This window comes from Onychostoma macrolepis, chromosome 25 (genome assembly GCF_012432095.1).
Source record: "Onychostoma macrolepis isolate SWU-2019 chromosome 25, ASM1243209v1, whole genome shotgun sequence".
Lineage (NCBI taxonomy): Eukaryota > Metazoa > Chordata > Actinopteri > Cypriniformes > Cyprinidae > Onychostoma > Onychostoma macrolepis.
The window spans coordinates 14,121,537-14,138,706 of record NC_081179.1 but is presented as its reverse complement, the minus strand read 5'-3'; the positions used below and the strand labels follow the sequence as shown (position 1 = coordinate 14,138,706).

At 35.4% G+C, this 17,170-nt stretch overlaps 1 protein-coding gene across 5 annotated transcripts in view; it reads left to right on the top strand.

The window, feature by feature from the left end:
* immp2l (inner mitochondrial membrane peptidase subunit 2) overlaps positions 1 to 17,170 on the top strand; it is a 105,489-nt gene that overhangs the window by 33,854 nt on the left and 54,465 nt on the right. The window contains exon 4 of one of the 5 annotated variants that reach the window (XM_058767831.1): positions 16,527 to 17,143. The exons of the other annotated variants lie outside the window; for them this stretch is intronic. Coding sequence (XP_058623814.1) covers positions 16,527 to 16,644 — 118 coding nt within the window. The 3' untranslated portion in view covers positions 16,645 to 17,143. Of the gene's footprint in view, positions 1 to 16,526; positions 17,144 to 17,170 lie in introns of those variants that run through there. 5 annotated transcript variants of the gene reach the window in all.

Sequence of the window (17,170 nt, the reverse complement as noted above, 5' to 3'; positions counted from 1 at the left end):
GGAGCACAAACAGCTGTGTCATCACAATGTAGCGCAGCCGTCGCCATGGCAGCAACATATTTCTGTCCCTCAGCAGTTGGAGAAGACTCATTACAGTCAGGTCACAGTCATTCACTCCGCTCCAGCCGTTTGCGCTCCTCTGCTCACCTACTGTTCACTTTATTATCAGTATCAGGAGTGTTACAATTCATTTCCCCAATGGCGGCTGGTATTAAATTCCCTGTCACACTCGGGAGGTCAGCGCTTCAGAGGAGCCATGCTAATGAGCGCGAGGGAGCCAGGAGCCGGCCGTGGCAGATTAAGACAACGTGTCAACATGCTAAGCTTCTAATAAGAAAGATATTCTTTAGGGGAATTACCGGCTGCTCTTAGACGGCCACAATAGAGGTTAAGGCCGAGAGATAGCGGGGATTTGAATGAATTCCCAAATTCATTTCTGTGCTTTTCAGACCTTTTGGTTTGGAAAATTTGGGGCGTTTAGAGACAATTCATATTTTCATAAGCTCTGAGATTAATACAATGGAAGGAGAACAGGTCTCGACAGTAAGGCTGGTGGGATGCTGCTGTCCAGTCTGACACAATGTGACACTTGCCCCGTCTCACAATCAGTGATCACATACATGTTTTTCGGGATTGGGAAAGGTCCTCAAACTGGGATTCGAACTCGGGACGCCCGTGACGCAACGGTGATTTAAACTAGTTTAAAGGCAGATGAAAACAGGAGAAACACTGTGCAACAACAATCAGTTAAAAATACTTTTTAATCCACAAATTAATATTTACAATGGATCCCTAAACAGGGTCGTAACAAACACTAAACCTACCCAATTAATACATTATTATTAAACACTCGTTGGGCATTGATTTCCACTTTTCCGATTTGATATGTGATGAGAAAAGGAAGAAAAGCAAGTTTGGCAAAAGACGGACTCGAACCCTTGTCGACCGTATCATATGCTACATCTGTGTGCATTACTCTCCAACCTATGCCACTACAGATGCTGTTTGACACTCTCCAAAGAAATAAAATGAACCTTCTCCGCACTTTATTTTTTTCTTGAAATTTAATGAGTTTATATGTGTTATATTATAATATATACATTTTATATATATATATATATATATATATATATATATATATATATATATATAATATATATATTTATAATGCATTTAAAATATTACAATATTTTTTTATCTCCTTTTTTTGGTTGTGGGGACAGTGAAAATATTGATAGGCTATAGGTATAAAATTACATACATAAAATTACATTTTGGTCTATTGGCCTGACTGAACCAGCAGAAAAAGTGGTTGAACCCTGAAGAAAGACTTTGCTCACTGGTGTAGTTTGAAACAACGTTTTTGGTCATGTGACCTTCGTCAGGCATTCAGCATCTAAGCAAAAAAGTGTTAATCTCAGAAGTCCAGCCATTGAGTGCTTGTTATTGAGTCTTTCTTGTGCATTAGCAGACTTTCTATCTGTGTGAGTTTGCACCCTCTTCTTCTGTCATTACCTCACAGCTATCTTAGAAAAAAAAACACTCCCTACCCAGAGACTCGGATAAAGATTGATGTTTCTTTTACTCCTAAAGACATTTTTCTCTGCACTCAAATATAGCTTAGAGCCTTTTTTTTCACAATCCTGCCCTGACTGAAAAGACTGTGTGTATGAAAGAGAAATGAACTATACAACTCTCAAGCCGTCTTAAGAATGCAGAATGCTCTCCTGCCGTCTAGACCCAGATATTTATAAACCGTTATTAGCCGACACACCTGTGGGCTCTGGCTTTCATTATGTCTATAGGTGGTCTCTTCATAGGGCTAATGCCAGTGGCAGGTGTCATTTCTTGGCGCCAGTGATTCTCCATGCTAAAGACATGTTGTGTCAGCGGCTCGTGGTGCTCATGCTGTTGTTTGCAGTGCTGAAGATCCCCATGGAAACAAATGAAGCCACAGAATCCACCTGCTCCATTATGCAATCATGACCGCAATCCAATCCACAAGTGGTGCTGAACGTTTAACCAACTTGCCATCCTAATTTGGATGCCTGAAGCAGTGACAATGGCCCCCCAGGTAGAGTTAACCCATTTCCATATTTAGCTCAAGCCTGGGAGGAGAGGCAAAATTTGGAAAGCTAAATGAGGGATCATGCATTTTAGCTGACATGATGGTTTCCATCATCGTCCTTATGACAGTGGGGTCCAAAAATGTGTTGTGCAAATGCCATATAAATAAATGCTTTTTCTGTGCATTGACATATACACTGCTCAAAAAAATTAAAGGAACACTTTGAAAACACATCAGATCTCAATGGGGAAAAATATCAGGCTGGATATCTATACTGATATGGACTGGGTAATGTGTTAGTAACGAAAGGATGCCACATCGTTTGATGGAAATGAAAATTATCAATTTTTACAGAGGGCTGAATTCAAAGACACCCCGAAAATCAAAGTGAAAAAATGATGCTGCAAAATGATGCTCCATTTTGCTGAAATTTCATTGCAGCAGTTCAAAATGGTACTCAGTAGTTTGTATGGCCCCCACATGCTTGTATGCATGCCTGACAACATCAGAGCATGCTCCTAATGAGACGACGGATGCTGTCCTGGGGTATTTCCACCCAGATCTAGACCAGGGCATCACTGAGCTCCTGGACAGTCTGAGGTACACCCTGGCAGCGTCGGATGGACCGAAACATAATGTCCCAGAGGTGTTCTATTGGATTTAGGTCAGGCGAGCGTGGGAGACATTCAATGGTATCAATTCCTTCATTCTACAGGAACTCCCTGCATACTCTCGCCACATGAGGCCAGGCATTGCCATGCACCAGGAGGAACCCAGGACCCACTGCACCAGCGTAGGGTCTGACAATGAGTCCAAGGATTTCATCCCGATACCTAATGGCAGTCAGGGTGCCATTGTCTAGCCTGTAGAGGTCTGTGCGTCCTTCCATGGATATGCCTCCTCAGACCATCACTGACCCACCACCAAACCAGTCATGTTGAATGATGTTAGAGGCAGCATAACTTTCTCCACAGCTTCTCCAGACCCTTTCACGTCTGTCACATGTGCTCAGGGTGAACCTGCTCTCATTTGTGAAAAGCACAGGGCGCCAGTGGCAGACTGGGGTTCAATGGCAAATGCCAATCAAGCTCCACGGTGCCGGGCAGTGAGCACAGGGCCCGCTAGAGGACGTCAGGCCCTCAGGCCACCCCCATGAAGTCTGTTTCTGATTGTTTGGTCAGAGACATTCACACATGTGGCCTGCTGGAGGTCATGTTGTAGGGCTCTGGCAGTGCTCATCCTGTTCTTCCTTGCCCAAAGGAACAGATACCGGTCCTGCTGATGGGTTAACCCTTTCACACGTGAGTTTAAAATATTCTAGCTGAGCCCCCAGCGTGAGTTTTTTTTTTAGGCAACTGTTATTTTAGTATGTATCGCCTTATTGTTTCCATGGCAACATGTCATGCTTGTCATGTGACACAACGTAGCCACAATAGCTCTGTATGACACATGGATCGCTTTTATTTCGTTTTTCCTTTTTTATTTACATTTTAATTTTTTTACATTTAAATATTCGCAAACATGCTCACTATATTATGAAATATCTGATATTCCAATTCTGAAATATGTGCAAATAAATGAATTTGTTAGTTTAAACACTTTTATAATGACCGTGTTATTTGATCTATAACGGGTGATGGGCACCGCCATGTTAGTTCGCGGGGGATTTACAACATGTAAATTCATCCTCTCCTCCCAAAAGACATTAAAGTAAGTCTCCCGTAAACTGGGAGAAGAGCAGAGTAAACTTTATAGTTACCTACACAATCTTTATATGATATCAATAAAATATGTCGTCAGATTATATTTGTAAGGATCATTATTGCCGTTTCCATAGACATCAGTGCGTATTTTACAAACTATCAATGTATGGTTTTGCTAGTACGTATGTGTATTTAAATGTCTGAAACCTAAAATAAGAATTATATGGTTGAAAACTGAATATTTGTGATAATATGACAAGCACGATCTGGCTCTGCGCCAGCCAAAGTGCGACAGCAGATTTGAATTCAGCAGTTGATCACGTGATGCACTGAACGTTCTAATCGCAACGGTGTGATCGTACACTTCAGGGACCAGCCAAGACTGATCACACCGGTGTGATCGTACGTGTCAAAGGGTTAAGGACCTTCTATGGCTCTGTCCAGCTATCCTAGAGTAACTGCCCGTCTCCTGGAAACTCCTCCGTGCTCTTGAGACTGTGCTGGGAGACACAGCAAACCTTCTGGCAATGGCACGTATTGATGTGTCATCCTGGAGGAGTTGGTCTGCATGTGCAAACTCTGTAGGGTTCAGGTATCACCTCATGCTACCAGTAGTGACACTGACCCTAGCCAAATGCAAAACTAGTATAAAACAGTCAGAAAAGATGAGTAGGGGAAAAAATGTCAGTGGCCTGTTTTGGGGGTCATCTCATTGTTGCCCATCTAGTGCACCTGTTGTTAATTTCATTAACACCAAAGCAGCTTAAACTGATTAACGACCCCCTCTGCTACTTAACTGACCAGATCAATATCTCAGGAGTTTAATTGACTTGATGCTATACTCTGATTAAAAAGTGTTCCTTTAATTTTTTGAGCAGTGTATATTATATATCATTTACTTTATTATTATATTATATTATATTATATTACATTATATTATGTTAGATGTTATATTGTTATATTATATTAAAATATATTATTAGTATTTAATATTTTTATTTTAGATTTACATTGTCATATATTATGTGTAAAATATAAACAAATTGATGTATGTATTACAAATATAAATTACGTATTTATATCATATTATTTAACATTTGTTTTTAATTGAAATGAAATTGTATTTTATATTTATTTATTTATTATTGTATTATATATTTTATTTAAAATATGAACAAATATTTATAGATAATATAAATGTAACTCAAATGTAATGTAATATTTAATAATTTATATATAATATAATTACATTTGTTATATTTGTATATTATATTATTTAACATTTATTATTTATTATATTATATTATATTATATTATATTATATTATATTATATTATATTATATTATATTATATTATATTATATTATATTATATTAATTATATTATATATTTAGTGGGGTTCCTAATTGAAAATCTAAAACTGACTAATCTGATTTAAAGTGACTACAGATTTTTAGAATTTTATACCTTTTTTTTATTAATACAATTATTTAAATTATTTCAAATTAATAAGAAATATTTCAGATTCTGCACTACTTGCAGTTTTTATTTTAGCTCCTATTTAGCTCATTACATTGTATGTTAAATGAAATAGAAATGTAATATACTTTGTAATGAAAATAAATAAAAGAACGGTGTGTGTATGTGTGTAAGCATCCTACCTCAAATCTTTCAGTGAAATCTGAATCAATAGAATTGTGCTCCACATGTGATGTTTGGACTTTCTAATGTATCATTAGTGCTGTATTTGTCAGGCATGGGTGCATCTATACTGTCTGTACTCTCTCCACATTCAGCCGTCTGAACTCTCATGTTGTTGCCTGGGTAACCTGTTGAGGGAAGGTCTGTACCGCAGTGTGTGTCTCGCTGCACTTCCTAATTTCTAGTCAATATGCAAAACGTATTTAATGGTGGGTAATTTATTTATTGCCATTTTTCATCTGCTGGGACTCCAAACGTCTTCCTTGGCAATGGAATTATCTCAAATGGTTATTACTTTGCATGCATTGAATTTAATTAGTGCATTATCTTTGTGGACAGAAAGTCTCTTAATTGTGTTTTAGATGAAATTAAAGTTGCTTATTGCCTCAGGTTCTTGTTTTTGGAGTGAAAAGCTAGTGCTCGGGCATTTCTGCCGCGTTACCACTTTTTTGACTTGCCAAAAGATTTGATGAGGGCTGAATTACTCCTCCTCTTGGTTTGATGTAGGTTATATAATAGCGCAGCAATAGTATGTTACCTTTTTGATATACTGTATGAGCTTCAACAGTGCATCTGTACCCATCTGCTGCGTTTCCATTACCCTTCAAATTGCGCGAATTGGAAGGGTAATGGAAACAGGTCAATTTCGCAAAAACTCCCATATATCACAAAAAAGTTATGCTCTCATGAGGTGGTTTTTCAGGCAATTCGAAAAAGATATATATTGCAATGGAAACTGTTTTTTTGCATTTACAGGTCTCCTGGCATACGTAAAAATCACATGATAATTTTTTAATATGCTATAACCTCCAAGAAACACTTAATTTGTGGCCGCTCTTAAGTAAGGGGCTTTCCTTGCCATTAATGCTTGGATAACCCCTTATTTACACTACATTATGGCTCCGACATGGCCACAGGAGCTGATCGCGGCCACTTTAGTCAATGCTTGTGTTTATACCAGCTGTGCTGCAACACGTTTCAGAAGCGTCCCAGAAGCGGCTCTCCATGGTGTTTTGTTAAAGATAGACGTATACATCACCTTCAGTGGCTGTGATATACAGTCATGGCCAAAAGTATTGGCACCCTTGGTAAATATGATTCAGGAAGGCTCTGAAAATAAACCTGCATTATTAATCCTTTTGATCTTTTATTTTAAAAAATCACAAAAATCTAACCTTTCATTGAACTAAAATAATTGAAAATGGGGGAAAATCTCATTATGAAATTAATGTTTTTCTCAAATACACGTTGGACACAATTATTGGTACACCTAGAAATTCTTATAAGTAAAATATCTCTGAAGTATATTCCCATTCATATTTACAATTTTGAGCACACCAGCGTGATTATGAACATGAAATTATCCAGCCATGGCTTCCTGTTTCACAGAAATATAAATAGGAGGGAAAACAAAGCCCAAATTCCCTTAATCATCCATCACAATGAGAAAAACCAAAGAATATATTTCTGATGTGCAGCAAAAGATAATTGAGCTTCACAAATTAGTGAAGTGGCTTTACGAAAAGAGCTAGAGCAGTGAAAGTTAAGAATTTTCAATCAACATAAAATGTTACGAAACTGCCTGAAAGAGGACGTGTGTCTATATCGTCCTAATGCACGGTGAGAAGGAGAGTTTGAGTGGCTAAAGACTCTCCAAGGACCACAGCTGGAGAATTGCAGAAAATAGTTGAGTCTCGGGGTCAGGAAACCTTTTTTTTTTTTTTAAGTCAAACAGCACCTACATCACCACGTGTTGTTCGGGAGGGTTTCAAGAAAAATTCTCCTCGCTCGTCCAAAAACAAACTCCAGCATATTCAGTTATCAGACACGACTGGAACTTCAAATGGGACTGGCTTCTATGGTCAGATGAAACTAAAAAATGAGCTTTTTAGCAGCAAACACTCAAGATGGGTTTGGTGAACACAGGGATAAAAAGTACCCCATGTGTACAATGAAATATACTGCTGTGTTTTTGATGTTGTGGGCCTATATTTCTGCTGGAGGTCCTGGACATCTTGTTTAGACACATGGCATCACTGATTCTATCAAATACCAACAGATAAAAAATCAATAAGTGACTGACTCTGTTAGAAATCTTATAATGGGCCATGTTTGGATCTTCCAACCGCATAATAATCCAAACACAAACCTCAAAACAACACAAAATGGGTCACTGAGCACAAAACCAAGCTTCTGCTGGCCATTCCAGTCCTCTGACCTGAACCCTGTAGAAAATGAGTGGTGAACTGAAGAGAAGACGCACCAACATGGAGCTGTGAATCTAAAGGGTCTGGAGTGATTCTGGATGAAGGAATGGTCTCTGATCTCTTGTCAGGTGATCTCTAACCTCATCAGGCATTATAGGAGATAATTTAGAGCTGTTAAACTGGCAAATGGAGGTTTAAAAAGTATTGAATAAAAGGGTGCCGTTAATTGTGGCCAATGTGTATTAGAGAAAAACATTTATTTCATAATGATATTTCCCCCCATTTGAAATTCTTATTCTCCAATGAAAGGTTAGATTTTTGTGAATTTTTTAAATAACAGATTAACAATGCAGAATAATTTTCACAGCCTTCTTTGATCATATTTACCAAGGGTGCCAATACTTTTGGCATGACTGTACATAAAGATCACTCATTCATTTATCGTTTACTTTTACTTGCCGTCAGACTTTCTTTTTTTTTTTTAATCAACTTTTTATTCATTTTTCTACATAACATCAAAACATCCATTCAAAACAGAGTTTAAATCAGTTGTCGCATATTCATAATTGTGACCACAAAACAGTTATCATATCATTAGGGAAAAGTGTTTTAAAAATGATTTCAGTATGATTTTATAAATAAAGAGAGACCTGAGAAGAATTGTTTAATCTGCTGCTGTTATTCCCAACCACATTTGACGTTCAACACAATTACAGTTTCAAACACATCCAGCCCAACCTCCTTCTGTAATTAACTAATTGATTTGCGCTCGTTCATCCGTTCCTTTTTCCAAAGAAGACTGCTGTTCAGGCCAGCTGCTGGAGGCCAAGGTGAAATATGGGCTAACGTGACTTTGACTAATAGCTTGGAGGAAGAAAGATGGCCCTGGCGTTCCTGACTCCGCAGATCTTGTGGAGGTCAGTTCTGGAATAGGGCTGATTAGAAACTTTCCAACTGTAAAGCAGTCACAGTGAGTTCCTGAAGAGGACGGAATGGACCGGAAACACTGCTGTAATGAGCTCAATAATAGTTAACGCAACAAGGCCACAGAAGGCAGCCGTTCTGACGGCCAGGTTATTGGAAAAAGACACTTAATGTATTTTTTTGTAATTAAATCTCCAGTTTCACCTCAGAAATCGATATAAAGTGCCGTCATAAACCACAGCTATTGAGCAGGATGCGGACTGCAAAGCCTCTGAAGCTTAATGTCGGAGAGTAAGCGCTACGCCGTAAAATGGATTAATAAGTATTAGCGTTAAGGCGAAGACATTTCCAGGCTCTGCGTACCGTTGTTTGCGAGAGGTTTCTCATAAAGTGGCATAAACATTAAAGTTAGTAGACCTTTATATGTTAGCAGTGGCGGTGCTTGTAAACCGTATTTTACTGAAAAGGTCAATTTACTCTTTCACAGCTCAGAGTGTGAAATACTGCAGAAAAATGATGATTTAGACCATCAGGATATTACTCATAAAGCTTTGTTGCCAAAAACTATGTTTTTTTCCCCTCGAGACCTTGTTCCGTTTTTAAATTGGATCTTGTTAAGACTAAGGCAAACGTCTCTCTCACTATTGTGCATACTTAGGTTTATGGATGTGTGCTACAGACGTGAATACCTCAAATCATGTGGGTTGTTGAGAAGAAGTGTGCTTAACTCTTCTGATTTTCCAGGCAACAAAAAAAAAGTTAAAAAAATTGCAACCATGTAGCAATGCCCCACCCTAGGGTAAACGTTTTAAATTCTTTAAAGTATAAAATAATTACTTATTTCTTATAATTAGGAAACGGGACACTTTGATTAAGTTAAAGTATGAACCAATAGGCCTATTAAAATTCTGGCCATTGTTATATAAACTTAGCTATTTTCGTGTTATGGCCTTTTACCGAAAAATTAATAATATTAAAATTCAATATTATTTTGTTTAAAGAAATGAAAAAAAAATACTATGGCTGATAACCTAAAAAAGGAATGATATTAAAGTTCTATACTATATATTTTTTCTAAATAAAATAAGTATAAAACCTTATGGCCGATAAATTAACAAATTAATGATATTAAAGTTATCTACTATTTTTTTTCTAAATAAAATTAAATATAAAATGTTAAGGCCTATAACCAGACAAATGAACAATATTAAAGTTTGATACGATTTTTTCCTAAATAAAAATAAATATAAAATATTATGGCCGATAATTTGACAAATGAATGATATTAAAGTCTTTTGCTATTTTTTTCTGAATAAAAATAAATATAAAATATTATAACCAATAGCCTAACAAATGGAAAATATTAAAGTTCTATACTGGTTTTTTTTCCTAAATAAAATAAAGATAAAATGTTAAGGCCTATAACCTGACAAATGAACAATATTGAAGTTCTATACTATTTTTTTTTTTTTCTAAATAAAAATTAAATTAAAATATTATGGCCTATAACTTGACGAATGAATGATATTAAAATTCTCTTCTATTTTTTCTAAATGAATTATTAAAAATAAAATGCTATTGTTGAGAACCCAACAAATGGATGATAGTAAAATTAACATTTTTCTGAATAAAAAAGAAAAAGATTAAAAAATAAATAAAATGGAACATTAAAAGCTAAAATCAGACATTTTAAATGCTACAAGTGAATGATGATGTGCCGTATGAAAAATGGATATTAATTTTGAGATTTGCTAAAAAATCTCAAAAAAAAAAAAATGTAAACATTAAAAAAGTCAAAATCTTGGCTGTAAATCTCTGTTTTGCTTGTGTCTCATTAGTCTTTTGTGGCTCTCAGTAATATTATGCTAGTGGGAAGGCAGCAGAGGATTATAACTCCATTAAAGCATGCATTGTACATCATCCAGTCTATTGTCTGCATGCTGCAAATGGTGATGAATGTTATCCAGACTGCAGTGTAGTGTGACAGGAACGGAAATCGTCACTGGTAACTATTATCTCTTCTCACTCCAGCACATGCAGTGTTATATTTAAGCACACATGCCTTCTCAGTGCTTTATTATATGCCGTCTTATTTGGCCCCACCGCTGAGAGCTCATCAGGGCCAGACAGCGGGAGCTGAGAGGAATATTGCTCTCAGGCAGGAATGTTATAGAGACGGCTCTGTTGGGGGGTGACGTGTGTCATATGGTTTCTGATTATGTACGGGGGCAGGAGTTTGTACTCAATCACTTTTTCCTGCTGTCTTTGTATCAGTTGGTCAAATATAAATGTCATGGGGTCTTTAAGCTAATGTTGCATTGTTGTTCGTAGATGCATTTAAAGGAATATTCCAGTTAATTCAACATGATTTGTGGCATAATGTTGATTAGCACAAAATAAATTTCCACGTCATTCAGTTTCTTTAAAAAAGAAAGATTGAGGTTACAGTGAGGAACTGACAATGGATGTGAATGGGGCCAATGCTTAAACATAAAATATTCAATTTTTCAACAATGTAGCCAGGGTTATTATAGTTAACTAAAACTAAAACCATTAAAAAAATTACTTGAAATAAAACAAAATGTTAGCTGAAATAAAATAAAATATTAAAAACTTAAAACATAAAATATTAACGTTTTTCAATAATATAACCAGGGTTATTATAGTTAACTAAAACCATTTATAAAAAATGTTACTTGAAATAAAAAAGCTGAAATAAAACAAAATATTAAAATATTAAACATAAAATACTCACTTTTTCAATTATATAACAGGGGTTATCAACGTTAACTAAATCTAAAACAATAAAAAATGTTACTTGAAATAAAATAAATGTTAGCTGAAATATAATTAAATATTATATAATGTACTAAACACTAAAATAAGTAAAACTGAAGAAAAAAAATACTAAAAATGACAAAACACAAAATTACTAAAACCTTAACTATTAAAATGATAATGAAAAGGTTAAAATAAACATGAACTGAAATTAAATGAAAAACTTAATTTCTCATTTTAATGTAGTTTAATTTGTACTAAAATAAAACTGAAATAAAATTAAAAGCAGAACTACTACAAGCACAAAAACGCAAAATTAACTATTAAAATGAAAATGAAAAACAAAAATAAAAATATAAACTGATTCAAAATATTAATAACTATAATAGTATCTCCGTAATAATGAAGTAATAATGCACATAATGCCATAAATACTAAACAGAAAAATGTATGTAAAGGCTTTCATAAAATAAGCTTCACCTTCACTTCAGTTGTAAGTGCCTCACTGTGACCTCTTTTTTTTAATTTAAAGAAAGATGTGTAGAATTTTTAACTAATTTTGTTACCTTTTTTAACCTTTGTTTTTATGCTGCTTTCATGTTGTTTCTGGGTCTGAAACTGTTAGAACATGGACAGAATTCTCCAGAATAACCAGAATTTTTGCTTAAAAACATCCCGTCAAGATGGACGGTAGAAGCCATAACTAAATAGTAATCCCATCTGTTAAAAACAGCATGAAAACGCCAATGATGGTAGGATTCTCAACCTTTGATACGGCAACAGATGCTCTCTCCTGAGAGGAAGAGACCGCCCCAGAAAAGCAGTCTTCCTCCTCTTTAGTTTCCGCTTCTATCGGTCCAGCTTTATTTGATAGTTATTCAATGTCTCGCTTGTTTGCACCACATCTGCCTCCTGCCACCCCCTCAAAATCAATACTAAGAAACTGTGTCTTGTAGATGATTAAAGCGAGTTGCCGACTGCAGATATGTCATCCTTGAAAAGCAAAATCAGTCTTAGCCAACAATACAGTTGAACAGCGTTTTCTTGATTAATTGCTTGTCTGAAATTGTCGATTGGCATCATTATTTGCCATTATTACGTTCATCAGCTTTTCACATCAGGAGCTTATTTAAACCGTCCGCAAGCCACACTGGGACCTGAATAAAAAAAGAGAGCAGTTCAATCATTGGCATGATATGGAAAATTCATTGCGATTTTAATATCTGTGTGGTTTCGCTTCTTGAAGACAACATCAAATGGCATTCACAACTTTGTAGATTGCAACACTGTAATAAGCTTAGCTGAAAGAAATTCCAAAAGAAAAAAGAAAAGTAGGTTTTTTTAAACCAATATGCAGCATTATTTTAGTGATATGTAATTATATGCTAACTACTGAAATCTGTTTTAAGTCGAGTTTTGGGTTCATAAACAGAAAAGAAAACACATTTCAGAGGTGAATAATTACATTGTTACATTACTGTTCCAAATCCTAATAAAATTTTATAAAATATATATTATTTTTGCAGCATTAGCATAGCAACATAATAAATAAATCAGTTGTAAATCGAGTTTTGGGTACACAAGCAGAAAAAAAGAAAATATTTGGGAGGCAAAGATCATAATTATTTCGTAATCATCTATTTTTTAAAAAATAAAAATCTAGCATTTTTTAATTTTAGCTTAGGCTACTAAGCTATTACTAATAGCTTTTTCAAGCTATTGAAAAATCAGTTATAAGTTGTGCTTTGGTTGCATAAGCGGAAAACTCATTTCACAGGCAAAGAGTGTAATTACATTACTGTTCTAAAACCTTTTTAAAAATCTAGCATTTTTACTGCATTAGCTTAGCAACATGCTAATGTCAGACAGTAAAAGAAAATCAGTTGTAAATCAAGTTTTGGCTACATAAACAAACAAGAATATACAAGACCAAGGCAAAGAACCTAATCAAGTTACATTACTGTTTCAAACTTATTTATGTTTATTTTTTTTATTTATGTATTTATTTTTTTGCAGCGCTAGCTTAGCAACATGATAATGTCAGACTATTGAAGAATTAGTTGTATGTTGAGTTTTTGCTACAAAAGCAAAAAAGAAAACTCTTTTCAGAGGGATTGAATGTAATTATATTAAATTACTGTTCCAATTATTTTTCTTAAAAAAAGTATTGTTTTGCTGTTTTAAGTTAGCATCACGTTAACGTCAGTCTGCATAGTTGGTTTTGTATAGTATGTACTATAGTATAGTAAAGTTGTGTAGTTTTGCTCTGTGCTAAGCTAAGTGCTATCATCTCATAAGGCCTTTTGTGAAGCGTGTTCTCGTCCACTTCGTGCCTTTCTGAAAGCCTGAGGTCTCAATCTATAACCCCAGCAGCTGGTGTGTCCTCACCACCCATAGTGCTCTCCTACCTGTTCACGCTTTTAATTATGCTAAGTGCTAAGCGCGTCAACCTTCCGCCGCTTGCAGAAAGATGTCACTTTTATAAATTGCACCCTCCCTCCTCTGTCACTGATTCCTGTCACAGTTTTAATTAAACAGAGCGAAAGAGAGACTTACGGCCAGCCAGCAGATTTGATTGGGGTTTGAAGGCCGGAGGGGATTAAGACAAAATTGTTGTTCGGAGTGGAGAAAAAGATCAGCATGCGGACAGTTCACGCACATCTCTATTCACACGCCATGAAGCCAGTTGGTTTAGGTATTAATAAGTCATTTTGGAAGATGTGGTTGAGAGTATGATGTTATTTTAATGGACATAATCATTTACAAGAGCATGTTTGCAACATGAAAGGGTATTTCAACCTTTTTTAAAAAAATTATTATTATGTGATGTATTTCTGAGTAGAGATGCGCCGATTGCAATTTTCTTGGCCGATTCCGATTTTTTTGGAAGTGTGACCTGCCGATACCGATTTTTGCAGATTCCGATTTTCTTTCTAAGAACTATAATTGACAGCATATACAAACAAAAATCTATGCAAATTTCAATGCAACAATTATTTACATAATAAAAGAAAAAAATTAAACATTACAATTCCCCCAATCTGGAATAAGTTACAGATTTTCTCTCACTTAAACAACTCTCAAAATGAAGTGCTCTGTGACTGGAAAGAGGAAGAAATAATTAACTTAAATTGAGTTGCTGCATGTAACAAAACAGATGTCATTTCTCACTATGTTTATAAATGGTCATATTTTTCCCCCTAACCTTATTAAATGCATCATCTTTCACATCAAATTATTACTTTGTTTCAATTAATTCAGTTAGCATAATAAGAAACTGTAGAGCTGTTACCACTCAAATGAAATTAGTATTATCTTTCCACTGCTGAGGAAACGGAAGCTGCATCTGAAGTGGAATTAGATGCATTTACACAAACAGTTTGATGAAGCTGAGGTGCCATAAATGCATTTACATTGCAAAATTGCATAAATAATTTTATAAGATTAATGTTTTACATATATTTTATACATACAAAGAAATGTTGAAAAAATGCAATGATACTTTTAAATATGACTAAACCACCGGCAAGTGTCTGTTTTAATGAGTGAGTCATTTATTCATTCATTCAACCAATTCATTCAAATGGCTGATTCATTCAGAGACGAGGCAAGTGACTATCCTTATGAATGGGCCACTGAATCATTGACTCACTCTATTCATTCAGTAACAAAACACCGCTGTGTGTTGCTCGGAGACACACAACAGTTCTGCTGTGGCTTTGATCGGAACTATTTTCGTCAGCGAAATTGAGCAAAAACAGTCAATATTTTGTCTAAAATCTAAGTCACTTAATTTTAACTTCTTGTTTATTGAAATACTATTGTATAAAATCAGTGTCACATTGCAATCGTGTTGATATTGATATTCAGGGAAACATCATGTCCATATACTGTAATGTTGCTTATCTAAATCATATTTTGTAAATATCTTCTTTTTTTTTTCACTGTTCACTGATGAAGTGTTCACATCAGGACCAGAAAGTGCTTTTACGAAGTAAATTGAGTCAGTTTGATTTGTTTACTTTTGAGAGGCTTTTTATTATTAACTAATTCCGAATTCACACTGCACGATATTCAAAGTTGTTGGATCACCGTTGTTTTCACACTGCAGGACTATCTGGGGTAGCATTCAGTTGCTGCTGTGTTCACATTGCACGATGGATCGGCGACTGGAGGTTACACACTGCATGACTTTACAATAGGAAGAATCACCAACAATCCCCGAACTTCCCGCTGCCCTGTATCTTGTTCTTTCATTGGCTGTAGGTCATCACCGATGTATTTTTCACTCAGAACTCATTTCACATAGCAGGATTTTGAAACGCGGATAGGTCTAGATATTTAGCCAGCCAAATTTTTCACGGGCGATGCGTTGGCGATTCTCTCGTGTCTTTGATAATTCACACTGAGTGATTATCACTTGCGAGAATGAGCACCGATTTGTCTCCGATCTGGGGCATTTGTCAGCGATTTCGCAAAACCTGTCAGCGAGTGAAAATCAGGGTTAAAATCGTGCAGTGTGAACTCGGCATAATATTATTACAAATTGTTTTCTGAAAAAATTCAGATTTGAGATAAAATTTTAAAAGTTTAAAGTTGAAGTACTGAAATCAATTATATCTATGTATAAACTGTGTGTGTGTGTGTGTATAATGTAATGAATAAATTACTAAAACTTTAAAATTAAATTAAAAATTGACAAATATAAAAATAAAAACTAGTTTAAATATTTATAAATACTTATAGTATTTTCTGTAAGTAATACTAAAATAACAATAGACTAAAGTTTAAAAAAATTAAATAAAAATAACCGCATTCCGTCCTGTTTTACTTAATTAAATTCCGTAGATGGGGACATCTTATTTCTACAGAACTGATTGGGTTGTACTTTTCATTAAAATAACTTGAACCAATGAATCATACGCAATAAGATCAGGAGCATATATTTAAGTAAATATGACCCATTTTGATTCCCGTTTACTTGACATTTTTTGACTCTTCTTCTTCAATTTTTTAAATATCAACGCTCCAATATCTCATTCCCATCCTGTCACTGTTATCTGTTCAATTCATTCTGGTCACCCTCTGTCTCTCTGACGCTCTCCGTCTCTAATTCTCTTCCTCGCCTTGATATCTCCTGTACAGCACGGCCAGCAGTTCCTCTCTCTGTACTCCTGATCGTATCAGACGTTTTCCATCAGTCTGCCTTGCATTGATGTCTACTACAGTACATCCAGTTCCACAAACGAGAGAAAAAGGGTGAGGGGAAAAAAAAACTTGGAGTCTTGGAGTAAAATAATGGATCTGGATGTAATGGAGCATGATGTTCCCTCAGAGCAAAGAGCCATTTAAGTGGTATCAGGGCTTCTGTCCACATCTAAGACCAGCTGGGCACTGGCAAGAAACTCAGTACTCGCATTTGGCACTTTTTTTTTGGGTGTGTGAAAGTTTACATAAAGGGAAGCTGGTCTCAGAGCTGCTGGATGGAGGAAACATCTAGCTGAAGCAGCTTTGGAAAAACTCTCTATGTAATTAAATCATCATTTACTCAATTCAAGAGTTACAGTATGTTCTCCCAACCTTCCCACCACCTTAAATGAGCGCTGATGCTCTTCACTCCCCGAACTTACATCATTCCTCACTGCGACTGTGTAGGAGTGTCTATATCAGAAGACTTTTCCCTTGAGTTAAGACACAATTAATCTAATATATATAAAATTAAGAAAAAGAAAAAAAATGTATATGTATTTAATGCAGTTTCTGGAAATATATAGAAATAGAGGATTTAT